The sequence below is a fragment of the Bos indicus x Bos taurus genome, chromosome 19 (assembly GCF_003369695.1).
Source record: "Bos indicus x Bos taurus breed Angus x Brahman F1 hybrid chromosome 19, Bos_hybrid_MaternalHap_v2.0, whole genome shotgun sequence".
Classification (NCBI taxonomy): Eukaryota; Metazoa; Chordata; class Mammalia; order Artiodactyla; family Bovidae; genus Bos; species Bos indicus x Bos taurus.
In genome coordinates, this window is record NC_040094.1 from 33,830,510 (window position 1) to 33,857,755 (window position 27,246).

The 27,246-nt window shown below is 50.4% G+C and overlaps 1 protein-coding gene across 3 annotated transcripts; it reads right to left on the bottom strand.

The window, feature by feature from the left end:
* PMP22 (peripheral myelin protein 22) lies at positions 1-26,079 on the bottom strand. 3 transcript variants are annotated; one of them, XM_027517591.1, is made up of 5 exons: positions 25,992-26,079; positions 23,961-24,077; positions 22,655-22,754; positions 8,219-8,359; positions 1-1,322 (listed from the first exon to the last, which is right to left on the bottom strand). In XM_027517591.1, exons 2-5 carry the CDS (start codon positions 24,036-24,038, stop codon positions 1,159-1,161), a joined length of 483 nt encoding a protein of 160 aa, XP_027373392.1. In that variant the 5' UTR covers positions 24,039-24,077; positions 25,992-26,079; the 3' UTR covers positions 1-1,158. The 3 variants fall into 3 exon arrangements, with proteins under 3 accessions (XP_027373392.1, XP_027373391.1, XP_027373393.1); XM_027517590.1 differs by lacking the exon at positions 25,992-26,079 and adding an exon at positions 25,616-25,791; XM_027517592.1 differs by lacking the exon at positions 25,992-26,079 and adding an exon at positions 25,448-25,466.
* Positions 26,080-27,246: the final 1,167 nt, after the last annotated feature.

Below are 27,246 nucleotides of genomic sequence, written 5' to 3' on the forward strand. Positions count from 1 at the left end.
TGAGTTACTCTGATGTTTATTTTAATGCATCTTAGTCCACACAGTTGGTATAAAATCAGAAAAAGCAAAGCAAAAAAAGAGGGAAAAAACAAGGTCTGGAGTCTTGGCATCAGAAGGGCCCCGTATATACATCTACCGTTGGTGGCCAGTACGAGTCATTGCCAGACAGTCCTTGGAGGCAGAGGACAATCTAGACTCCGCCATATCCTGGGATCCCACCGTCCCAGCGGGTCTAGAAGCTTGTCCGGATGCTCCGACCATAAGGAAATGTGGGCGTGATAAAGGCGGTGCATTGTTATGTATTATAGTAATAACAGCAGCCTAGCCAGGTACAAAAGCAGTTATAAACCATGTATATTACACAGAATTATTCAGGTCTCCATTCAACTTTATGTTGTAAGACTGTTAATTGAATTTCCAGTGAGGCGTTTAGATGATTAGTGACCGTAAGGAATGGTAAATGGATAGCACCACTTCGTAGGTTGGTTGTCACCGATTCCTAACCTAGACGCGCGACTGGGACACCGCATCCTCTCCAGGGCAAGGGTTCCAAAGCCACAAGCCGCGACTCTCCGAGGGCTCCAGTTTGGGGGCTTTGTTGAGTGCAGGTAAGGCTGCACACAGAGGCGTGGGCAGCGCGTGTCTGTGACACGCGGCGGGTCACCCACAGTTAAAGGCTTTGGGCCGTTGAGGGTTTCTACCCACACTTTGGTTTTCTAAATGAGGTGGAGTGGGAGGGAGGTAACTTCTTTCAGATGAAGGGGAAGGGGCATGATGGGCTTACTTTCTTTCTGGGCAAAACAAACAAAGAAAAACGAAAAAAAAAAAAAAAAACTGAGCTTGATTATATGGTTAGGATGTCAAGTTCCTTAGCTACTTTAAGGTTCAACCCAAGGCTGATGGTCAACACGTAAAGCAAACAATACTATGTACATATATGTAAAAAGTGTTATAAATAGGTTTTATAAACCGTCGATATTATATACATCTTCAATCAACACTAACCACCCCCCCACCCCCCGCACTGCTTTCTGTTTGGTTTGGTTTGAGTTTGGGTTTTTTGGCTAGCTTGGTTTTTTTTGTTTGTTTTCCTGGCTTCTGGTTTGCTTCCTCCCTCCCCACGTGAGCTCAGAGCCTCGGCCGTCCCATCCCCGGGCCTCATTCACGCTTCCGCAAGATCACATAGATGACACCGCTGAGAAGTGCCAGGGGGAAGGCCACCCAGGCCAGGATGTAGGCGAAGCCATAGGAGCCGTCCGAGTTGAAATGCCATTCCAGGTGCCGGACCGTGTAGATGGACGCCGCGCTCATCACGCACAGACCTGGGAAGGAGAGGGATCAGTTGGGAGTGGGAGGGGTCACCACGGGGCAGGGACGCTGCACCACCCCCAACCCAGACTCCCCAAGACCCTGGGCACCTCCCCCACCCACTCCTCTCTTCCCCAAACTCCAGCTCACCTCATACTTGCACACACACACACATATACACACCACACACACACACAGACACACACACACACACACACCACACACACACATACACCACACACACACACACACACCACACACACACATACATACCACACACACCACAGACACACACCACACACACAGACACACACCACACACATACACCACACACACCACACACACACCACACACACACACACACACAACACACACCGACACACCACACACACAGACACACACCACACACACAGACACATACACCACACACACACACACACACACAAACACGCACCACACATACACACACACACCACACCCCACACACACACACACACACACACACACACACACCAGGGCACGCTTCTCTCTTTCTTAGGAAGAAGAATGTAGGCTGCAGGGAGAGAAGGCAAGTCCATCTCAAGCAGGAATCTGCCAACAGACCCAGAACTGTGAGGAGGAAGGGGAAGGTACAGGAACCAGCAAACAGTCTCTCTCTGTGTCCAGTCCACCTGACCCAGGTCACGGGCCCCTCAGCCTCTCTCCTGCCTCATCTCCCTTAACTGTCACCCATGGCCAGTCAACACGAGGGCACCAGAGAGAATTCAGGTATCAAGAGAAGCCCATCCATCTCTTTGCAAGGATGGCTGGCTGTGGAGCCCCTGGAAGCTGTGAAGCGTTCCATAGACGGGTGGTAGCGGTCTCTGAAACCACGGAAAGCGACACTTTATCATTATCTGAGTGGCACTCATGCCAAGCACAGGGCAGAAGGCTGTGCTGACCCCCGTGGCAGGATCAATACATCAGAGACAGAGCAACAACGCCCGTGGGCACTGCTAGGCAGACAGAGGAACACGTGGAGGGGAACAGGGTGGTGGGGGAAGAATGCAGGAGGAAGGACACAGCCAAGAGAGGAGGCAGTCACGGACAAACTTCATGGCGCTTGGTCCCTTTCAGCTACCCGTAGTCCCCCAAGGTTGGTCTGCAGCCCAGACGAAGGTGAGAAGGTCTCAGATGGGCAGGCCTGTCGGCCCACCCCTGCTTCATTGACCATGCGGCCTTTGGGGTGGGAGGGACAAGAAAAACCTCCACCTGGGACCTCACACAGCAGGCAAGTTCCAGCGTGACGGTCCCTGCCCACGGGGACAGTCAGCATCCCTGCGGGGAGGGGTCCAGTGAGGTCAGCACCCCAGCTCCAGCAGCACAAAGGCCACTCTGTCCCCTCCTGAACACAGGGGCTTTGACAGGCTCTAAGTGACTCTATTATGAGTCCAGCAAGCATGTGGGATGCCTGTGGGTCCAGGGCCCCCCAGGCTGGACCACCTACATCTAACCTCACTGCTATTTGGGCTATTTCACTGGACACTGTGGCTCTGTCTGAACAAAGTGCAGAGGTGGGAATGTGTCACGTTCAACGCCCCGATACGACTGTCCTTCTGCAAGTCCGAGAGAGGAGACTCCCATTGCATTGCCCCCCCACCTTGAGGGAGCCACACAGCAGGCCTGAGACCCCCAGGGGGTCAGCTCCAGGACCTTCCACCTCCTGAAAGCCCGGGAGACGCGAAGACATCTGTGTCCACAGGGGTGTCATAGGTGGTGAACTGTCATGGAGGGGCAGTGTTGACCTGCTGGAAACACACTGTATTTGCCTCGAGGTCCATGGCTCACCTCAAGTGTGCTAATTCATTGTCTGACCTACCTAATGAGGGCAGAGCTCTCAAAGGGGAGGCCTGACCAAGGGAGAAGGAGGTTTAAACAGAGCGTCCGAAGGGTAGGATGGTGCCCACCCTCTTGGCAGGGCTTCCAGATGGGACCCATGTCCACCCAGCATGGAGAAATGCCATGACACCTGTGCGGACCAGCTGGGCCCAGAATTCCCCAGCAAACAAAAAACAGCAAAGACAAAACACTCCATCTGTGACCTGGGGGAGCAAGAGAAACAGCACGCACAAGTGCAGTGACTGAGTCGATGGCTTAATTATGTGACATCCGCCCTGGGAGAATCTCAGAAGTAAAGGAATTTGTGCTTAGCTTCAAGAAGCCATAAGCTTATACACTTACAAACCAACGAGAAGACACACTACTTGATAATTATTGTTGTCGGGAGACTGATGTTTTAGGGAATATATCATTACGAGGCTGTCTGTGTGCAAAGCAACAGTCGTGCCCTGGAATACAGAGCAGGCAGTGTCATACAGGAATCCCAAAAAGTCAAACACCTCCCCCCGTAAGGGGACTGTGGCTCGCGTTCTCAGCCACCAGTAGGTGGGGAACCTTTATGAAGGTTCCCGTGGAATAGGTAAGCCGCTGTCCCTCCTTCCACTCTCAGCCTCCAAGTGACCCCTGTAGCCTCACACATCACCCCCCAGCCTTACAAGATGCTCATCCTGGCCTGGCCAGGGCGACAGCTGGGACGAGTCACCCAGAACCAGCGTTTCTAAACGTGGTCTCCGACTTAAATCGACTTCGAACCACTCAGAACAGAAAGGGCACTGGGTTCTTATTCCTCCCCCAGGTTTTTATTCTAAATGCCCTTTTGTTGCTGTTCAGTAGCTAAGTTGTGTCCGACTCTTTGTGACCCCTTGGACTGTAGTCTGCCAGGCACCCCTGCCCGTGGGATTCTCCAGGCAAGAATACTGGAATGGGCTGCCACTTCCTCCTCCAGGGGATCTTCCCAACCTAGGGATCAAATCCACGTCTCCTGCATTGGCAGGCGGATTCTTTATCATTGAGCCCCCTGGAAAGCCCTTTTTAAAAGCATCCCCTTTAAAAAAAAATGCAGCTAAGATTGAGAAGCACCAAAGAGGATGACGGGGTGCCTCTCGAAACGTTTTCAGGAAACAGCCAAACTGAGAACTATGTAATCAAGGAAAGATAGTTCTTACAGGTGAGACTCTCAGCTTATTATAAGTGGAGAAGGGATGATGCAGCAAGACAGGCAGCGCCAGGCAGGGACGGCTCCCAGGTCTGTAGTCAGCGGAAGAGCTCCACACAACCTTTCACCTGCCTTCCCTGCACGCTCACGTGCGTGTCTGGAGTCCACATAGCCAGGCCCTTCAGCTGCAACAGCCCCGGGGATGCTCAGTGGATTCTGGGGCTTCCACCCAACAGGGTGCAGTGTTTAAAGAAGCATCTGCCCTGCCCTGAGTGGACCTTGCCTGCGGTGGCCAACCTGCCTGTGGACCGCACCCCGCAACTGTGGACCTACTTCCTTCTTTCCTCCCTTCCTTACTCCGTTCTACTCTTCTTTTTGTTTACTGCGTGGCTGTTTTTGCTTTCTGATTTGCTCCTTGATATTTAGGGGTAATTTCTCGGGCTATCACCAGCCTTTGTCACCAACAACCCTCCCCGAACTGTCTCCCTAGTTTGTCGCTGTTGTTGTTCAGTCACCCAGTCATGTCCAATTCTTCGCAATCCCATGGACTGCTGCATGCCAGGCTCCTCCGTTCTTCACTGTCTCCTGATGTTTGCTCAAATTCGTATCTGTTCAGTTGGTGATATCATCCAACCATCTCATTTTCTGCCACCGTCTTCTTTTGCTTTCAATCTTTCCCAGCATCAGGGTCTTTTCCAATGAGTTGGCTCTTTGTATCAGGTGGCCAAAGTACTGGGGCTTCAGCTTCAGCATCAGTCCTTCCAATGAATATTCAGGGTTGATTTCCTTTAGGATTGACTGGTTTGGTCTCCTTGTAGTCCAGGGGACTCTCAAGATTCTTCACCAGCATCATAGTTCAGGAGCATCAATTCTTTGGCACTCAGCCTTCTTTATGGTCCAACTCTCACATCCATACATGACTACTGGAAAAGCCATAGCTTTGACTAGATGGACCTTTGTTAGCAAAGTGATGTCTTTGCCTTTTAATATGCTGTCTAGGTTTGTCATAGCTTTCCTTCCAATGAGCAAGCATCCTTTAATTGCATGACTGTAGTCACTGTCTGCAATCTCCCTAGTTACTGGATCCTTTAGATCATGAGAGGAGAAACACACAAGAGCAGGGTTGTCAGATGCTAAAAGTTATGAAATCTCTAAGGGAAGTCCCCACTCTCTTAGATTCCCAACTAGAGTGGAAAGATGCTTCAGCAAGTTCAAATGCAACATTCTAGAGAGCTGAGGTTTCTTAGACCAGCTCTCGGGTTCTTCTGCCCAGAGGGAACAAGCATGGAGCACTCTCAGACGTATAGAGTACAACTGCTATTCTGGATCAACATTCTAATTCAGTAACTTCCTATTCACAGAGGGACTGCTAAGCTGACAAACCAGTAACCGAAAATGAAGTCTCATGAGAGATAAGAAGCTAGATCTGGAAGGGATAATGCAAGAACAAATCAAGTGCTTCTAAATTCAGAGGTTTTTGTGGCAGAGTACCGAACGGCTTGGACTGAGTTCGGAGAAGAATCCAAATGGTGAAACAAGTAGCAATGAGTAAATAAACTTTAGATTAGAAAAACTCAATGCCTAAGAGTGTTCAGGCTGCAAGGAAGTACTCATCTCTGCACTCTAGTTTTGACTGAAAATGACCTTGCTAAAAAGACATTGTTAGAGAATTTTAAGCTAAAATACCTCAGAGGAAAAAAGATAACATACTCCCTGCCTTGAGATGCCCCTTCAACAGTAATAAGTTCACTCCATTCTGATGTTTTCAGTCTGACTACTCATCAGTTCTGACACATAGACTCATTCATCACAGATGTTTGGGACCTTGGGGATCAAAAAGGATGTAGATTTGAATTCATCTTCCATGGTCAACCAGGTTCAATGAAAGATCACATAAAAAGTAGTTTCTGCCTTGGATCTTGTGTTCATTAAAAACTGGAGTGGATTCTGAATCTCTAAATATATTCATTCCACGTGGGATGGGAGGAAGTGGGGACATCCCAGTGTGCTTGCATGAGCTGCACTTTCATGTAGCCTCTCCTGGTCTCAGCTTATTTATCAGTAACATAACAAGAGTGTATAGAGCAAATATAAGTATTTTATGAAACTTCTGCTTCCTACGTCTGTGCCCCTTTTTCTTGAGGACACAGTCATTGATACAGAGGAGATGATCACCTCTGATATCAAATGGTAAATAGGGACCCAAAGAAGAAATCCCAGAATACATCCTAGTTCTCTGTTACTTCTGGGTGACTGATGGTCTCTGCTCCTAACATCCCCAGAAGTGATTTCTCACTGCAGAATTAGTACTTTAATAAAGCTGGAAACACCCGAGAAGCTTAGCTGGTATAATGAAACCTGGGCAACTAGCCAAGCTCTACTTGACTTTGAAATTCCAAACTGTGCACATTGACCTGCTGTATTTAGGGATTTGAGGAGACACAGTTTTCTAGTTTACTTCCTTTTTCCAGGGAAAGGTAACTCTCTGTCTTCTAGAAAAGGGTCACCGACGTCCAACTTGAGGCTGTGTCTTGTCATACAGCCCTGCATAAGCCATGAGATCTGCCTGCCCGTCCATCCATCCATCTAGGACATGTGGGCTGTTTTCAACCCTCCAATGACTGCTTGTGATCCAGCAACTAAACAAGAGATGCTACCCACTGCCCAATCAGGGGTCAGAATTGAGAATACTTTACAGTCCCCAGATGTACTCCAGCACGTATGAGGTTTGTGGGTTATTAGCCTGGACTACTGCAAGGAGATCCAACCAGTCCATTCTGAAGGAGATAAGCCCTGGGATGTCTTTGGAAGGAATGGTGCTAAAGCTGAAACTCCAGTACTTTGGCCACCTCATGGGAAGAGTTGACTCATTGGAAAAGACTCTGATGCTGGGAGGGATTGGGGGCAGGAGGAGAAGGGGACGACAGAGGATGAGATGGCTGGATGGCATCACTGACTCGATGGACGTAAGTCTGAGTGAACTCTGGGAGTTGGTGATGGACAGGGAGGCCTGGCGTGCTGTGATTCACGGGGTCGCAAAGAGTCGGACACGACTGAGCAACCGATCTGATCTGATCTGATCTGAGCCTGGACTACAGAATCCACCACATCCACCTCCTATGTCTCTCTGGTGCCCTGAGGACTCACTCAGCTGGTCATCGATGGACAGAAGGATAAGAGGCAACAAAGTGAGACAAGGGCCAGTATCCAGAGACAAGAGCGGGAAGGTGTCACGTCTAGGACTCTGCACACAGACCGTGTGAATAGCCTGTGCAAAGGGGGTTGCTCGAGGCAGTTCAGGGAGGGGGCAGAGAAGACCTTGGTATCATGGCCCCATGTCTGGAACTGACCATGCATTACACGTTACACAAAAGGAAATGCCAGTAAACAGGAGCCCAGTGGACTCCAGGGGCTGGAGTAAAGGAGAGAAAGATCTGGCAGATGGCTCCACCACTGCTTAGAGAGGGAGACACGTACCCTAGAGCAATCTGGGCAGTACATAGGGGCCATTTCCACACTGGAGCAGGGGTGCTTCCCAGGGCACACGATGTGAGCTACAGAAATCCAGCCTCGAGACCGGCCTCTGCTCTACGGACACTTTCAACATTTACCTCCGAGGATGCATCCTGGATTGTAGCTCCGTCCCACTGTTAGGGACCCTCCTTCCAGAGCCCCTAAGTCCTATTCCCCATGTACCCCTTTCCATGGAGAGTTTCCAGATTCACATCCACACACACCCCTGTGCTGTATGAAATCCATCCAGGGGGAGGACTCACGCACGTCAGTCATTCTGGAGCCACGCCCACCTGGCTGACCATCCTGCATGCAGTCTGGGGGAGCCTAGCCCCCACGGGGACTTGGTCCTCTCCAACTTACCAGCGAGGATCTGGAAGACCCCAGTGATGTAGAACCGGCCGCCCTTGGTGAGGGTGAAGAGCTGGCAGAAGAACAGGAACAGAGACAAAACGCTGAAGATGATGGACAGGATCATGGTGGCCTGGACAGACTGCAGCCATTCTAGGGGAGGAGACACGGGGTTAGGAAAAGGCCGCACGGGCCAGCCAGAGGGGCGGGGCTCTTCCAGGGGGCGTGGCCTGGGCAGCAGAAAGCCACACCCACTCCCAGGAGCAGCAGCCCTCTTCTGAATGAAACTCAGGCTATTCACTTTCCCACTCTTAAAAGTCATTCTTTATTTCATGCTTTCTTTTGGAGGAAAAAAAAAAAGAGGTATTAATACATGTTTAATTGTAGACATTTTAAGAAAAGGCTGTAAGAAAATACTCAGTCCCACCGCAAGGAGCTAAAATCAAGTTAAAATATATTAAATTTCCTTCCAGTCCTTTAGCCAAATGAGTTACTTACACAGATATGTGTGTGTTCAAGGGGCTCTGAACCCTGCCCTCTGCGTCCTCTCTCTCTCTGTCCTCAGGGGGTTTGAAGGGCTTCTTGGAACCCCTGGATTCTGAGAATAGTTCCAAACCACCGTTCAAAATGTCAGCATCCCCCAAGGAGTCAGAGAGATCCTGGGGACGGCTGGGACGAAGAAAATTATGTTGGAGCCAAGACTAATTTTGCAGAAAGTTGGAAGAAGATGCTGATGGGAAGAGCATGCTTTATTTAGCTATAAACCACTCGCTCAGCCACACTGTGTCTGTTCTCAGCTCATCTCAGAGCAGTCAGCGCTCAGTCTGGTCATCAGATAGGAGCACAGATGACAATTCCTTATCTTAGCTGAACCACCAGCCTTAGATCAAATCTCCAAGCGTCCAACTGAAATTCAGGCAAGGAAGAGAACTCTGTAGTTCACCATCTACTACAAATGAATGTCAATTCCAGAAGGAACCAACAAGATGCAAAAACCTGGGTTTGGCATCAGAGACAGGAACCCGCCAGGTCCCCCCTGGAGACCTCCAAGGGCCTTGTCATCCTTCCTTCCTGCATCCCTCCTTCCAAGTGCCAGAGAATCCTGGGGGTGGGTGCTGCTCTAAACAAGGAAGATCAGTTAGAGAAGACCCAAGGTCTGCTCCTCCACAGTCAGGAACAGACTAATGTGCATTGGCTTAGAAAAATACATGCCTAGGCTTATCACGGTAGAAAAAACTGTGAAATCTGGATGGCTTACATCAATACCTCACTAAGATGACCCTGGTTTGAGTTGCAAGTAGTTCATGGAAGAATTTTAAGGATGCTGATTAGGTCAACTGTGACTAGAGTTTCATGGAAGATGGGAAGAATCTTCTGAAAGCATTTTAGAGTTGGAAGAAGCCTGTGGGATCAGCTAACCCAGGCCCTTTGTACTGAGAGAGATTTCCAGAGATGTTCGACTGAGCACCATTGGCATGGCCAAGGTTGGGAGGCCCTTGTTCTAGTCTGGTGATCTTTCTACCTTGATGGACCATATGCTTTTTTTAATCTTTGCAATTTCTTTGTCAATTAAGGTTAGAAAAAGATATCTAATGGGCTATGAGCCATCCTGACTTCATTTTCATATCTCTCATTGAACCATTCTACCCAGTGTAGTTAGAGAAGGAAATAGCAACAGACTCCAGTATCCTTGCCTGGAGAATTCCATGGACAGAGGAGCCTGATGGGCTACAGTCCATGGGGTCGCAGAGTTGGACGTGACTGAGTGACCTTCACTCTGAGCGACTATCACTCACTCACTGACTCACACCCAGTACAGTGGTTCTTCTGGAGGAGCAGTCTGCAACAAAGCTACTGCCGCCATAATATTATCTTTTTAATATTTATTTTAATTTATTTATTTGGCTCCACTGGGATCTTCAGTCGCAGCATGTGGGATCTTGTTCCCTGTCCAAGGATCAAACCCAGGCATCCCACATTGGGAGCATGGAGTCTTAGCCACTGGACCACCAGGGAAGACTCTACGTTTTGAATAAAGCAATTATCCAGCAGTCTGGTAAGTGAAGCTGGAAACATAAAGAAATCTGAGCCACAAAAATAAATCTAGAACTAAGTATAGAACTAAAACAGAGATCATGGGGAATGTCCTTCAAGGTACACCCTTAGAAGGAGCACGGTTGGTGCAGGCAACATCTCAGATTTCTTTCTCCAATTCTGAGATCTTTTCCTTAGTCTCTATCTCCACTCATTAATAACAGAAACTTCTGCCAGGCCTCACATTTAGAGAAAACTCAAAATCATACAAGTTAAAACTACATCAATAGGAAAAGTCTCTTAAATTTAGTGATGTCACTAAATTCTTCTCAAAACTTCTTTTACCAGGAACTTGAATTTTAATGCCAACCTCATTACAACTGAGTTAATTTTCCATAAGTTAGCTCTCTAATCAAACCAGAATTAAGAAATCAAGGAAGTTTTTATTCAGCAGGCCTTGGCTAAAAATCTACTGTTTTGAGCTCTGGGAATACAAAGTTGAAGAAGAAAGTTTTCAACCTGAAGCACAATAAATAACACACATACGTGATGAAAGTAGGACAAATTCAACTATATTATCAATCACAGTAATGGAAATCATTATAAGATGTAGAATTCCATCTTGAAGTATGTAATTCCTATCTAGAGTCTGATACGAGAGAGATACCTAAAACCAACAACAGTTAAAAGTTAAAACGTTTTTTAAAAGAGGCACCAAGCAAATATTAACAAAAAGATACAGTAATAATAGCATCAGACAACTGGAATTCAAACTGAAAAAGATGAAGATGGCCAAAGAGGGATATTTCATAGGATATTTTATGGTATTTCCAGTTTATCATAAAGAAACAAAAGTCATAAACCTCTGTTCACAGTGTGACCTGGAAAAAATATAAAGCAACAAATGACTGAAGTATAAGATGAAACGGATACACCTATAAGCACAGTGGGAGACTTCAGCATACCTCTCTCAGAATAGGTAAATCAAGTAGATCAAAAATATGATAAGATATACATTATTTTATGTTTCTATAGTGATGACGATAAAATTTTCAAACACATATGGGATAGTCTTACCAATTATGCAGTAGGCAACAACAAAAAAAACCTCAATAAATCTCAAAAGAAACAAACCAGCCAAAATAAATTCGGAAATGTTAAAAGACTATTCCAGATAATCCCTTGGAAAAAGAAATCAAGATGAGAAGTAAAGCTTTCTTCAGCAAGGAATGCTACTGACAGTATGTACCTTAAACCTACAGGCTGTGGCCCCAGCCAGGCTAGGCCATGTGCTCCATCAAAACAGGCCTGGGTACCCCCTGCTTAACTGGCTAACAAGAGGGACCAACTACCTCAGAGGACTGTGTAATGTTCAAATAAGAATGTTGATATAAAAGCTCTGTACAATACAAATAACCCCATTAAAAGGCTGAGCTCAGGGGCAGAGTAAATTAGTAGCTGTAGACTATGGTGGAGGGTGGGGAGGGGGTCCTTAGGGTATCTTTATCTGGGCCACACCAAGGAATAAGGTGGACAACTGTGTCCACATAAGCCATTATAGGGTGCCAACCAGAATGCTGTTTGAGAGCAGAGCCCATTTCAATACAATTCTGATACCAGTTCTTACGAGAGCTTCAGCACAAAGGTTGGCAAATTATCTGTGAAGGGTCAAACTATAAATAGTTTAGGCTTCTCAGGTCATATGGTTTCCATGGCAACTGCTGAAGTTTGCCATCTTAGCACAAAATCAGCCTCATTCAATATGTAAATGAGTGGGTGTGGCCTGTTCACCTTAACAAAACCTTATCTACACAATCAGGCAGTGGACCCAACTGGATCTGCAGGCCATTGCTTGCCAACCTCTGTTGCTGCTGTTCAGCTACTAAGTCATATCCAACTTTGTGACCCCCATAGACTGCAGCATGCCAAGCTTCCCTATTCTTCACTGTCTCCCGGAGTTCGCTCAAATTCATGTCCATTGAGTCAGTGATGCCATCCAACCATCTCACGCTCTGCCACCCTCTTCTCTTTCTGCCTTCAATCTTTCCCAGCACCAGGGTCTTTTCCAATGAGTCGGCTCTTTGCATCAGATGCCAACCTCTACTATAGCCAAATACATCCAATGTACAGAAAACAATGATTAGAGTGGAAAGACCTGGATGCAGAGGAAAATGCTGTCCACTGCAGTCCTGTTTTATACAAAGTCAAATTAATGTGAGGCCAGCATGCCAGGTGGCAAATCTGAACTTCTACCCAAGCCCCAGGCCAATGATACTCTTTTCTCTCAAATTGCAAGTTCAGGGTCATTGGCAGAGCCCATGACCAGCACCCACGGTCATTCTCCAGGCCTTGCTCAGTGCCCAGCAACTATTTGTGGAATGCCCAGTGATAGCGTTTTAACCTCCAACGTTGGTGCTGAGCCCGGGAATTAAAAACCCCCGAATTCCTTGCAGACCTGCTCTTCTGACGAGCCTGTCAGGTAATAGGGTTGCTGACAGCTTTCTGACGTGGGCTAGGCTGTGGCGGCCAGCAGAAGCCTGCTCCTCCCTGCCACAGAAGGGAAAGCTGCAGATGCCCAATGACCAAAGGTCAGATTCCTACCCCGCAGCAGCTAAGCTATGAAGGAAATACATCTGCCCCCTCAGCTGTATTCTTAGCCCAGGGCCAACGAGCCAGCTAGCGAAGGGCTCAGGGAGGCTACAACGCTCTTCAATGCACCGGCCCCTCTGCGTCCTTCTGCCTCCTTTCCTCCCAGCCTAGAGGAACGCCCGAGCGCCTGCTCCCCCCTCAACCTCGAGTCCCACTCTGGCAATTCACAAAAGCTCTCTGACTCCATCAAGAATGAAAGGAAGGGCAGTGGCAGATGGGTCAGAGCATGAACTGGGGAGGCCAAGCCAGGAGGAAGGAGCCACTGGGGTGAATCACCACTGGGGGAGTGAGAGCCGCCCCTGTCCAGAATGCTGGGCCATCTTGCAAAGCAGCTGACACACCCGCTAACCTCCCTTCCCACTGTTGTTGTTCTGTCACTCAGATGTGTCTGAATCTTTGTGACCCCGTGGACTGTAGCCCTCCAGGCTCCTCTGTCCATGGGATTATCCAGGCAAGAATACTGGAGCCGGTTGCAATTTCCTTCCCCAGGGGATCTGCCCGAGCCAGGGATCAAACCCACGTCTCCTGCATTGGCAGATGGATTCTCTACCACTGAACTAGCTGGCACCCTCCCCACTGACATCCCACAAATTGCCACTTTCCTTCCTTCTTGGGATGGATGTCATTCCAGAGGCTGCTGACTTGCGAGCAGCCTCCATCCTATCCACGAGGACTTTGCTGTATGTTTGCTTTGCCCACTGGCAGGAGCCTGAGCAGGGACCGAGTGGTCCTTGCCCAGGGTTCCAGCTTCTTCCCATCTCACCCAGCTGGGAGCTCTGAAATTGGGCCCCGGCTTCACTTTCCCTGGGACCCACAAGGATGCAGGCAGAGGGAAAAGCCATAATGGGGTCTTTCAGCCCACAGACCCTGGCCGGAAGCTCACAAGGATGAGGGAGACCATGAGGGAGGCTCTTTCCACGCTAATCCTGGGGGGCATTTCAACTCCAGCTAAACCTCTGGCTGACGATGAGTGAACTCATGTTCCAGGCGCTCAGGCTGCACCTGACACCGTCACTTGGTTAACTGCCCTCCTGACCAAGAGGCTCCCTCGTGGGCAGAGGAATTTGTTCCAGAGTCTAATTTATATGTGTGGTTTGACACCAACAGTCTTATTCCCACTAGTCTTCAAACTGGAACAGGGAATATAATACAGTCATTGAGGTTCCGAGGTTACTGAAAATGTCCAGCTATTTCAGGCTTCCTCCATTCCCTGGGTGGAAAACTCTAGTAACAAGAGGGTCAGGTTAGGCTGTTTCCCAAAACATTGTTGATTAAACAGAAAAATGGAGGGCTTCCCAGGTGGCGCAGTGGTAAGGACTCCACCTGCCAATGCGGGAGACGTGAGTTTGATCCTTGGGTCAGGAAGGTCCCCTGAAGAAGGAAATGGCAACCCACTCCAGTATTATTGCCTGGGAAATCCCAAGGACAGAGGAGCCTGGTGGGCTACAGTCCATGGGGTCACAAAGAATCAGACACAACTGAGCCATCTAATATGCACACACACACACACACACACACACACAGAAAAATAAAGTAAGTGGCTTCCGTGGTCAAGTATATTAACATCCCTCCTTGGACACTGCAACGTACAGTAAGGTACTCAAGGTTCTGAAAAGTCTTACGATTAAAAAGAAGAGCCTGAGTAGATTTGAAATAGTCTTTTCCAAATTGACTGATCAGAGAACACTTTGTGTTGGTGTTGTCAAGAACACTTGAATATGTGGAGTCTGGCCACAGACAGTGACTTCAGAAAGGAAGAGAAGAGAAAGACATTTCAATTGCCCAGGGGAGGTAAGAGATGTACAGAGGAAAAGGGGATGCCTGGTGGAGGAAGGGGTTCAGGATCTTTAGGTTTAAAAAGCATTCTCCATATGCAAATAATCAGAGGCCTTCTGTCCAAGCATCATGGAAATTAAGAGCCACCAGCCCACCAAGCTCAGTACCAAGCACTCTCCCCTCTCCCCACACCTACTGAAGTTCTACCCAATTTCCAAGGCCCAGCTCAAAGGCGGTGTCCACTCAAGATCCCCCCATGTCACAATTATATCCTGAATGGGAAGAGGACTCAGGGTGCATGGGACGTGATGGGCGACCACCCCAGGTCTTGCCTCCACAGTTACCCTATTAGGCCATGAGGGTACTTGCCCCAGGTAACCAGCTTCTGAGAGGCATACCCCGTGCAGAAAAGCAGGCACTCATGATGCCAATCCACCGGGGTGCTGAGAAGTTCAAAGTGTTATTAGTCACTCAGTCGTGTCCAACTCTTTGCGACCCCATGGACTGTAGCCCACCCTTCCACTGTCCATGGGATTTCCCAGGCAAGAATACTGGAGTGGGTAGCCATTCCCTTCTCCAGAGCATCTTCCTGACCCAGGGATTGAACGTGGGTCTCCTGCATTGCAGGCAGATTCTCAACTGTCTGAGCCACCAGGGAAGCCCAAGAAGTTCAAAAGCATGTTTGAAATCTAAGGAGTTAAATGATCCTTCAGCCTTTCTTTAGGTTTGGCATCCACAGAGCCTAGTGGGGAGGAGAATGAATGGGGTGGCCACAGGAGAGAGACCCCCTCTCTGTGTGTCTAATTGCCAGGCCAACCACAAGCCAGCAGCTGAGTGGCACCAGGAGGCCAATGCCCACGGTCCAGAGACAACGTGTTACACAGGTGGGGATGGGGGGCACAGAACTCTCACCAGCAACAGAAAGGTCACTGCAAGGAGGAAGCTCCACCTGGAGAAGGGGAGACCCGGGAAGAAAAAACCACAGCTTCCAAGGACAGAACAGGGATTTAGACACCTTGAGGATGAGGTCCAAGCCTCCAGGCATGAATGAAGACAACCAGAAACCACTGAAAAATTTAGGGGACTGATGTGGCCTCAGCTGAGTGATTTCTTTCTTTTTTTTAAGTTGCTTTATTTTTTTATTTGCTGTACCATACAGCATGTGGGATCTTAGTTCCCTAACCAGGGATCAAACCCATGCTCCCTGTAATGGGAGCTCAGAGGCCTAACCACTGAACCACGAGGGAAGTCCCACAGCTAAGTAAGTTCTTAATGACAGCATCCCACAGCAGTTCACCCGTTCTACATCATGGGCCCCTCCTCCCCAACCTTTCTGCCAGCTCCTTCCTGCCCCCATCAGCCACCAGATGTCACAAGACTCACACTGGACCCCTTGCTCCTTCCACCTCTCATCAATTCCCCTGCAGACATTAAATACCCTCCTGCAGACACCGATGACCCCAAAGCTGAATGTCCATGCCAGACGTCTACCCTGAGCCACAGATTCCTAAATCCAAGTGCTTTGCTGACACTGTACCTTCTCAATGTATCAGCCAGAATGCGTCTTCAAAACACAAATCAAATTACACCCCCCTTCTGCTCCAGACCCTTCTGTATGTCCTGGGTGGCTTTTTCAGCATCAGAGCCTGTCCTCTCCTGCCTGCAGCCTGGCACTCAGTCATGCTGGCCCAGCACTGGTGGACACACCAGACTCCTCCCTGCCTAAGGAGCTGGCCCTTTCCAGTACCTCCTGGAATGTTCCTCCTGTGGTTCTTCATACAGCTGGCCCCTCCCATCTTTTAAGCCTCTGTCCATGTGACTCTGGCAGGAAGAGGCCTTCTGTGACCAGCTGCTTCCTCCCTAGTGGCGCCCTACTATCCGTCGCTCTGGCCATCTCCTGCAGAGCACTGTCCGCTGCCCACAGTGACTCATTCATTGTCTTTCCTCCATCTCCCCTGAGTAACTGTGAGCTCCATCCACTGGAGCAGGGACTGGTATTTCTTGTTCAGCTCCATCAGCTCGGTTTCTGGAACAGTGCCCAGTACCTAGCACACACTCAGTCTAGTTAAAGAATGGATGAATGGACCACTCTGTTAGCTCTTTGAAATGAAAGGGAGTCTCTTGAAAGGTAGTGAGTCCCCTGTCACTGGTAGGATGAGCATATAATGGGTACATTGCAGAGGGGTCTGAAGTGAGTGACATGGGGCAGGGGGATGGGTCTGATGACCTCCAGAGCCCCTGCCAGCATCAGAGTCTACGTGTGTGCTGATGAGCACATACTCAGAAGGCTTCCTGCCAGGCATCCTTTTCTTGGGCACCAAAAGACAGCATCTATGCCCTCAAGCTGCCCCATGGCCAATCCCAGCTTCTGAACTACAAAGGATGCTTTCTCAACACTGGTAAAATCCCGGGAAAGCAATTTACATTTTTTAAAAAGCAAAGACTGAGTATCTAGCACCATATGGTGGGACACAGGTCTGCACAAGCCTCTGAATTTACTCCTAGGTGATGGCATCTGATGAGAGACTCCAAGGGTTGAAACATCAGCATCAGGACGCCTCGTCCCACCCCGCACCTCCCTTGCCCGCCGGGACCTCCGCATCCCACAAGGGCGTGTAGAATCCAGAGCCATTGCTGGGGCAGAGCTTGTGGGTTAGCCCAGGGAGCCACAAAGATGCTAAATTGCAAAACACGAGCCCCTAAGTGCAGAGGGCCTCCTATGTTTTTAAAATTGTTGACCAAAAGCTGAGCCACAGATGAGGAAATGGTCTGATGTCCTTGCCGAAATGGCAATGCCACCAAACGGATAAACAAGATAAACCTGGCGATCACAGGAGATACAGTCCCAGGAGACACAGAGTGCTCAAGTCAGGGAGGGGCTCCTGAGACTGGCCAGACGTATTGTTTTCTGACTTTCAATCCAAAGGACTGGTTTAAGGCTGCCTACAACCTACTGCTGGCCATAAGGTCGCTACTGCTGGAAATAGATAGGATTTCTACTTTGTAAGATTTCTGACATATTCTGCCTTATAAATGCACAGGATTGTTACTCCAACTTGGAATAGAACAGCTGAGAAATGCATACAAGACAGAGCAGGTCTAAATCAAATCATGAAACTTAGAACCCCATCCACATGCCCCAGAGTCCTTCCTGGGATCTAGAAGACCCTGCAGGCTGGCTTGCTTCTCCATCCCCTGTGTTCTCCGTGCATCAGCTTTGCCAGGCTCCTTCCCACCCCAGGGACCTTGTCCTCAGGAAGTCCCACTGTCTGGAATCTGCCCCTGATGTCCCTGTGGCTGACTTCTTCCTGGTCATCCTCAAGAGATCATTTCTTCCCCATCCCAATCCCTCACCACACATCACCCTGCTTTATTCTCCTCATCCTTCCTATCACTGCCTTCTGATTATCCACATTTATTGACTGATCTGCCCAGTAAAATGGAAGCTCTCATCCACTGGCACCCTCAGTGTCTGCAGTGGAATCTTCTGCAAGACAGGTGTTCAGTGAATAGTCCTGCATGAAAGGGCAGAGGAGAGAAGGGAGGAGACCAGGGAGAAAGGGGAGAAGGGAGGAGAGGGGGCATCCTGAGGCAGGCAGTCCAGGCAGGCAATCCATGATCACTGAAGTGAGAGAAGGCTGAAATGCCAAGATGAAGGGGAGAAGAGATGGGGTGAGGTTTAATAGGAGCAGATCATTCATGTAGACGTATGGACCTTAGCAAAGATGTTCATCTGAAGATGAAGACCAAAGGGACCTCTGAGAGGTTTTAAATTGAGAGTGATATGACAAGGTTTGTATTTTTAAATATCATCCTGGATTCAATGTACAAAATGAGGAACAACGAAGAGAGAAAGATCAGGAGTAAGGAGGCTGCTGCAGTGGCCCTGGTGTGATGTGGGTGGGGATAACGAGTGACCAGTGGGACCAGGATGATTCTGAGAAGGGAGAGAAGACACATCCAGGCAGACTCTGAGTGTGAATCTCACTGGACGGTGAGACAGCCTCCACTAAAATACTGGAAACTGTCAAAGGGGGAGACTGGGTGGAGGAGGACGAAGGCTGGCTGGTCTGGGGATGCCTCTGAGACATCCCAGCAGAACCTTCCAGTGGGTGGCTGGCCAGGCTGGTCTGGAGGTCAGAAGAGAGGACTAGCCTGGGAGGAAACAGGATTCAAGAGACACCATGAAACAGTAAGAGCTGCTAATGACTGGGGAAGTGGAGAAAAAGAGAAGGAAGTCGAAGGGTCATCGGATTGCCGACACAGGTCACTGTGCTGCTGAAGGGTCCCAGGACACGGCAGAGATAGACTGTCTGCTGAATCCTAAAGTAACTGGGCTCCAGTCTGAAACAGCATAGGATGCACCAGAGCTATTGTCAGAGTATGACTGGGTATGGATGGATGTGGTCACAGCCTTGAAGAGAAGCCAGGCTTACTGGGAGGTGCTTGCTATTAAATTTCTGTGAATCAAGAAGTCATGCTTCCCATGACGTCAAATGACTCCGTGCTCAGCCTCCCTTGACAGTAGGTGTGGCTCTGTGACTGACTTCCAGGAAAAGACAAAAACAGAGGTGTGTGGTCTATCTGAAGATGTTTCATTAAAAGGGAGGGGGACACATTCTTCTCCTCCTCCTTTCTCTATTCTGCGGCTTGAAGCAGAGATGAAATGGCTGGCGCTGTAGCAGCTGTCTGCTCCATAAGGATTAGACAAAGAAATGAGGTAGAAAGTGCCTATGGCTCTGACAGTTTCCTGGAATTGCCATATCTATGTTAGGCTGCCTATTTCCATACTTCTTTTGAAAGAGAGAGAAATAAACTATCTTATTTAAGTCACTACCATTTAAAGATGTTTTGTTTTGTGGGGTCAATCTTAATCTCAACCGGAACGCGTCTCTCCATTACCTTTCCCCTTGCTTTAGGTCATGTCATTGTCTCGACAGGGAATTGCCTCCTCCTTGCCTGTGTTTATTTAAATCCTGCCCATCCTTTGGAGGATGGATCAAATCCCACCTCCCACAGGAGACCTGCCTTCCACTTCCTCCCCTGAACTCCGGCTCTGCCTGCCTGCCTCCACTCCTCGGGTATCTGGCCTATGCTGTCTTCATCTCCCCGAAGTGATCTCTTGACTCCTCACAGAGCTCAGGACGATCAGGACCAAAGTCCAGAGTCTACAAGTCCTTGTATGCCCTGGGTCAAGAGGCATTCAAAACAAGGTCATGATAAATATTCCCTCACTGGCCTCCTTCACCTCTGTCTGCAGCCAGGATCAGGGTAGAGCCAGGGATTTATATTCTAAATGTATGTAAATGCATTTAGATAATGGAAAAGCAGACAAAGCTGAGGGCATTTAGTAAGAAATCTAAAACCAACTCTAATACAAAGAGGGAGTTCAAGGAAAATCTGTCTCCATCCAACTAAGTAACATAGATGTTTGACTGCCATGCAGTCAATGTGGTAACAAGCACCATTCATATAAGAAAAAAAAAAAGAATGAAGCCCTGCAGAGGTGCAGGGCTCCAGCAACACTCAGGCAAAGACAGGCCCCTTCAAAAAAATAGCAAGTCATGTAAACCAATGCATTTTCACATAACAAACTTGTTGACATATTCTTCACAAACAAGTATCAATAAAAAATTACTTTCAATGACTTAAATAAAAGGTATGTTTGAAACATCCTAAGAGCAAATACAAACCATGGTGACTGGTTTATGACTAACAGGGTTCATCTGTAAAGGCAGTCTAATTTTTTTCTTAATTATGTATTTTTTTCGCCTCTTGTTTGGCACAAAAATGGTTAAACCCAGTCCGAAGGCAAAGGAGGCCCAGTGGCTTCAAATCCACCAGAGCTTAGGCTGTAACACAAGCTGACCCATCAGAAGACGAGAGCAGAGATACTGACCACTGGGGAAGCTGAAATGGGAACATCTTACTTAGAAGTTCAAGTGCAAACAAACACAGCTTGTCCAGAGCTCCTCAAAAATGCCCTTCCTGGGAGAGAAGAGAAGGCATGTGTAGGGGAGAAGCAGGATCTTGGAACCCCCCGCCCCAGGAAAGCAACAATGTGGATTTGGATAAAAACCCAAGATGAAACACTCCAAGGTCACTGTCAGCAAATCCAAGAAGATGAGGTTGAACACAAAGAGCTAGCTGAGCGATGGGAAGTTCCCAACTGAAACGACACTGGTGCCTCTTTGGGAGCTGCTGGGAGGACGGTAGAGCAGCCATTCCTAACTGACCGCGGTCAATGCAGAAGGCAGGCCAGCAGCATACGAACATCGCTGCCCTGCTGCAGGACAATTTAGATCCCTGCTCCTCTGCCGACTCATCCCTCTTGAAACCCAGCCGGGTTGGAACATGCCTGCCAAAACTGCCCCTTCCGGGCCTGTGAGTGTAGAATCTCCTGCCAACTCCACATGGCCACACACCACTTGGGGGAGGTGCAAGTGGGTACCCGGGGTCTCAGGGAAAGCCAGCCCTTGTGGGCGGAGTCACCACGCATGGCCACCAGGTGTCAGTAGGGAGCAGAGCACCTCCCATTCTCAGCCTTCAGGGAACTTCAGCCAGACCTTGCCCAGGAGACACCGGATGCTGCGGCTTTGGGGCCAAGCAGTGCTCTGGCCACACGCTCAGACACTCCTGAGGGTTTCGGTTACTTGGCTACCAACTCACCACGCAGCCTCAAGGGTGGTTTTAATTCAATATTCTTCACAGACTCACAGAAAAGAATTAAGGACTGCTCCCTTCCACAAGGACTGGGGTCTCTTTTCTTGCCCCCAGGAAAGCAGACACATAAGACAGTGTTTTCTACTGCTTGGCTATCCTCCTCGAGTAGTTCTAGCAGTTTCTCTTTATGCTGAGGTTAGAGATGTTTGGTTGGTGATGCTTCAGGGACAATTTGGGTACATAGCCCAGAGAAGGAAAGGCCAGCAGTGAAATTGGATGGTGAGAAGCCAGAACCAATGGCCACTGCCCTGCCTGCCTTGTTCAGCTGCATCTGAAATGGTTTCTCTCACTGGCTATAGCATCTTCGACAGAAATATTTGATCAAGGGGCAGCTGCGGCCACATTGAAACCTCATGTCCAGGCTGAGGACACATCCTTTGGAACATGAGACTGTGAAGAGCCTGGCCCACTGTGTTCTCAACACCAGGCACTGTGGCCCCTGCCAGGGTCCATGCTGCCACCAGATACTTCTCAGCCACCAAAAAGACTGCATCGTATTTATTACTGCCTCTCTACATTCACAGGCCCCAGGGCCCTGCTGAGCCCTCCCTCCCTCTGGATACTGCAAGGGTCTAAGAGTGTGCTTCCACTGCCAATTAATCCCTTTAACCTGAACCCAAGAAAGCCTGGATTCCAACATCTCACAAACAAAGATGCTGAGGACAGAGTAAAAATACCCCCGGGCTCAGCTTGGGGACATGCAAACAGTGTCAATGCCCTGTCTTGCAACAAGAAATCACTCTACAGCTCTGATGGCTATATGGGATCTTTGAGGCCCAAGACCCAGAGAGGGAGTCCTGTAACTGGAGACCAAAAGGGGCCCATGGATTCCCGGGACAGCCCCTCCATCACTGCACCAGGAAGACCCAGGGCACTCCTGGATATTCCACCACCAAACCAAACTTGCTTGTTGGATCGAAACTCCCAGCAGAATCTGCCTGAGATTTTGCATCATCATTGCTTATCTGCATCCACATTTCTTCACTCACTAAAAGAATTACACTAAGTGATGAGCAGGAACAGGAGGGCAGGTCTAGGGCTTCTCTCCAGGTAGAGAGAATGCACAACAATTCCCTGAGATCTCAGCTTAGCCAGTAAAGCTACCACCCCTCTCCTTTCACCTTGGCTTCCCAGCCCCTGGCCACATCTCACCCCAGCCCAGCAACACCGCTCTAGCTTCCAAGAACAAAGTGCTTCTAGGTCTGGAGAGAGAGGCACATTGCAGACAGACCAGGACGAGTTTGTGGAACAAAAAACCATCCTCACCATTTGCTGATGACGAAAAACAGTGCTGGACACTGCCCATCAAGGAGGTGCTACAGTTTTGCCAGAGGTCAGTCGCGTGTCCATTGCCCACCATCCATTGCTAGAAAGAACCAGATGCAGTAAGTCAGAGGAGGCAGTGAGGAGTGACAGAGAAGGGGAGGGAGAAGACCAAGGCAAGGCAAAGAGCAGCCTCATCGACTGTCCAGCCAGAGCCCACGGTGCTAGAGAAAGGGAAGAGGTGGTGCTCTGGCCCAAACCTTTTTTCTAGGGGAGGGCCAGGGCTTTGCAAGTAAAAAGCACTTTGTAAGTGGAAAAAAACCTCACAAATATGAGTTTCTCTGTGCCAAGGTGTGTACAGCAGTAGAAGGAGCCATGGACTTAAGCCAGGACACCTGCATCCAAGCCGTCTCTCCTCCCCTGATCTCCTGACTCCCAGACCCCGTGCCACAGCCACTCTGAACTCATTTCCTTATTGGTAATTCCCGTCAACCTACTGTTAAGATGTTGGGAAGATGCTGGTAAGTGATGAATCAACTCATCAGTCCCCAACATAATTATTTTTCAATCTTTGAACCAAGCAAGAACATCATACCTGGGACTTGTCGTATATTAAGAAGTTAAGACCACAGTCACATGACTGCCCAAGTCTGGGCTCATCTTTAAGAAAATAAGTTTAAAACCTACTGAGCTGGATGTTTGCTGATTTTGTAATGCAAGTTATCCCAATGATCTGTTTGTACTGGAGGAGGCTTTTCTAAGAAGGTGCCCTGTCCACAGCACAAAACAGACCTGGGACTATGAACCATTAAGGAAAATCTAATTTTAACTTGCCAGTTTTAAGTCCTAAAGGCCGTTTCATGAACTAAGTCACCCATCTGATGGATGCCGTTTGGAGAAAAAACAGACCTTCCTAAATTCTCCACTTCCTTCCTCAAGGACAACCACCACCGCCCCCCCCCCACCTCCCCGCCTCCCCCGCCCCATCAAGAAAAATGCTAAACAAGCTTATCACATGAAGGGGGTAGGGGGGACCCTGGATCTGCATTCACATTCTTTGGCTTAAAGAGAGGCCTGTGTGCTGACCTAGCCCAGCGCTTGCTTGCTTTCTCCCCACCCCTGAATCCACTCTGATATTCTCAAAAACTACTGAAAAGGCGCGGATTGCCAGAAACTGCAAAAGGCCCAAGGATGTCTGAGACTCGCAATCTGCAAACTTGAGGGGGCGTGGCGGGAATCGTGGTCCGGAGGCCAAGCTCTGGGCGAGCTCCGGGCGCCCCAACCGCGCGCTACCCGGCCGGACACTCACGCTGACGATGGTGGACACGAACAGCAGCACCAGCACGGCCACGTGGAGGACGATGATACCCAGCAGCAGGAGCAGCATTCTGGCGGCGGGTTCTGCTCAGCGGAGTTTCCGTCTGGCCTGACAGGAGACACAGCCGAATTGGACGTGAGGTCGGGCTAACTGGCCCGAGCAGGGGAGCGAGGGAGGGAGGGGAGGAGGGAAGGGAGGAGGGAGGATCCTGCGCTCGGAATGCCCGGTCCTGGCCCGCCGCCCGCCCACCCCGCCCCGCGGCCGCCGAGAGAGGGCAGCAGCCGACCGTAGCATCCCTGCCCCGCAGCCCGCCGGGCCGAATATCTTTTGCTTTTGGAAGAAAACAAGCGGTACGCACGACAAACGTCGAAATCTTCCCGGGAGGGGAGGTTTTTCCAGAGTGCCAAGCAGAGGCTGCAGCGCGCCTCCACCCACCCGGGCGCGCCGGGGGCGGCCCAGCTTGCGGAAGGGGGACAGAAAAAGGGAGAGCGAGCGCTCTCCCGGTGGAGTGGAGGTGGGGGCGAGGGGCAGGCAGGGGCCTAGGTCTCTGCGAGAGGCCCAGGATCCAGCGGCGTGCTGGGAAGGATAGCGCGCGGCTTAGAGCCGGGTCCCTTAGACCGCTCCGCGTTTCGTTAGGCTCCGAGTTTCCACTCAAGTTTGGCCCGCGCAGGGGAGCCGCCCCGACCCCACCACCGCTTGGCAAAGACATCCGCGGCCCCGGAGAGAAGGCACAGAGCCGAGGGAAGAGGAAAGAACCGCCCGGGAGAATTGCTGGGGCCGGCGCCTCCTGCCCTCCCCGGGCGCTGGTCGGGCCAATGCACTCAGGGCCCAGGCTGGAGGGGAGCAAGTGTCCGTGCGAAGGAGAGGCGGAGGTAATGGGGTGAGCTCCCCCCCGCCAGAAATAAGTGCAGCAGCATGGAGCCGGCAGGACCTCTTCTATCCGCCGCGGTGCGGTCCTCACACCACACCTCACATCCCGAGTCTGATCTGCGGAAGGATCCGCACGTTTGCTAAGACGAAGCTGCGTTTAAGAAAGTGCTGAAGGACAGAGTCTTGGGCTAGAAACAACGATTCAATAACTTCAGTGTTTAAAGTACCCAGTCGCAGGCCCCTCGGTCCTCTCCTTCAGCAACACTTAAAAAAAAAAAAAAAAAAAAAAAACCCTGGAACGTGCAGAGGAAATAAGCAGGGTTTTCTGACGTCTCCCAGAAGGTTTAAATTAAATCCAGTGACTCCTCATGCCGAGGAGGCGGGGGGAAGTGGGGGGAGACAAGAGAAAGATAAACGGGTATGTAGCTAGAAATTGGGGGGCCCCGGGGACCCTATACCCTGAAGATGTCCACCGCAGGGACTGCTTTGCCAGCGAGTCTCCGAGTAGGCGACTCTCCAGCGAGACGAAAAGTCCTCCGCCCCTGCCCCACATCCAGACATCAGCACCCGCGCCCCCGGCGGTTCACAGACCCGCAGGTTCTCCATACCAGACCCTTACAAGCCCCGCAGGAATGACGCCGGACAGGCGGTGTTCTGCCAGCGATCGGGGAACGCGCCAGCCCGAAGCCCCCTCGCTCCGCGCGTTCTGGCGCCGTCGATGGAAGATGCCCACATTCCTCCTTCGTCTCCTCCACTCTCCCGGCCAAAGCACTTACGGCCCAAAGGATAGCTGTCCCCGATCCTCAGAGATCCTCAGAGCTGCCTCGGGCACACACTCCGTGCGTCCGCTCAGCGGCTGGCGTCCGCAAAGGCAGCTGCGCTGCGGGGCTACGCGCGCCAAGCGAGGGGCAGGAGGGAGGCTCCCGGCGTTCCCCTTTAACGGGAACAACGCCCTGTCTGCGTCGCTGCAGTAGGGTGTGTCCCTGGGTCAGCGTGTGCAGGGGGGCGGGACTCGGGGAGGGGAGAGGGCAGCGGGGAGAGAGGGAGGGCAGGAGACAGCCTGGGCCTTACGCTGCGCCCCGGGAGAAAGTCGATGACGGCAAAACCGCTGTGACTTTTCCTGGAAACTAGCAGACCGCGCAGCTTTCTCACCTCTGTTTCCCGTGGTTTCGCTGACTTTACCGAGACCAAGAGTTGACCGGTATACTGGCCCCTCCGCCCCCTCCGCCCAAGTGGGAAAGTCGACCAGAGGTTGCCCCCGCGGGTGCCCAGCGCCAGGCTCTGGGACGCACGCATTTGGACCGCGCCCACGTGGAGGTCCAGCCTGGATGCCCCTCCCACGGATAGGGGGAGATGGCACTTAAGCGCAGGCAGACATCCCTCCTCTGGAGTCCTGGCGCCCCTGGCCTGCCCCGGCGTCCTAGCGGGGCTCACCCGCACCAAGCCCGCCCGCGCGATCCCGTCTGCGCCCAGGCGGTGCGCCAGGTGCCTCGGATTCCCGGGACGGATCTAGCGGGCCTGCTAGGGAGAGAGTTGGAGGAGGAGGGGGAAAAGGCTGCCCACTGCAGGACAGCGCGCCCGGGGGTCGCTGGGCAAATCCAGACCACAACCGGGTACGCTCCAGACGAGTTTGCTGGCTTGGTGCCCGGCCTGGGCTGGCGTCCCCGGCCATAGGGTGGTGAGTTGGCCATTTGAGGTGGGGGAAGAGCAGCCAGGGAAATCAGCTGATTCATAGTCGGCTGAAGGCGGTCCGCCCAGCGTCACGGGGAGAGAGGATAGCCCTTCCGGGCGCAGGGTGGGTGCGCCCCAGTAAGAGGGGAAGACGCTCTGGGAGCCCGCCTTGATGCAGGAACGCGGAGCGGGAAGGTGGGCTTTACAGGTCTGCCTGCCAACGCAGCAGGTCACACACAAGTCACCAGCACCTGCCAGAGCTCTGTGTCACAGAACATCACCGCTCTGAATGACTCAAATACCCCCATCTACTTATTTTACTATCTGAAAGCGGCTGCCTGTGGCAGCTAATTATACATTCTTCAAGCAAAGATAATTTGGAAAAATTCTTCAAACAATGGTCTTTCAAAAATCCTTAGATTAAAAAGACGAATCCTTGGGAAATTTTTGTTCCCTGCCCAGTGATATGGCAGGTGGGTTAGCAGGACTCTGAGGTGGTCTGTAAGAGGGGTGTGGTCCAGTGGTTAGGTGTGGAGGCTCAAACAAACCTGATTAGCCTGCTTACTCAGGGCTGTGGATTTGGTCAGTTTGCTGAGGTATGGGGTGCTTCAGTTTTCTCATCTGCAAACAGGACTGAGAATGCCCATTTTTTTTAAAGAGTTATGGTGTTGATTAAAAGAGATAGTTGTGAAATACTTAGCATAATGTCTGGAACCAAATAAAGGATCAGTAGTAC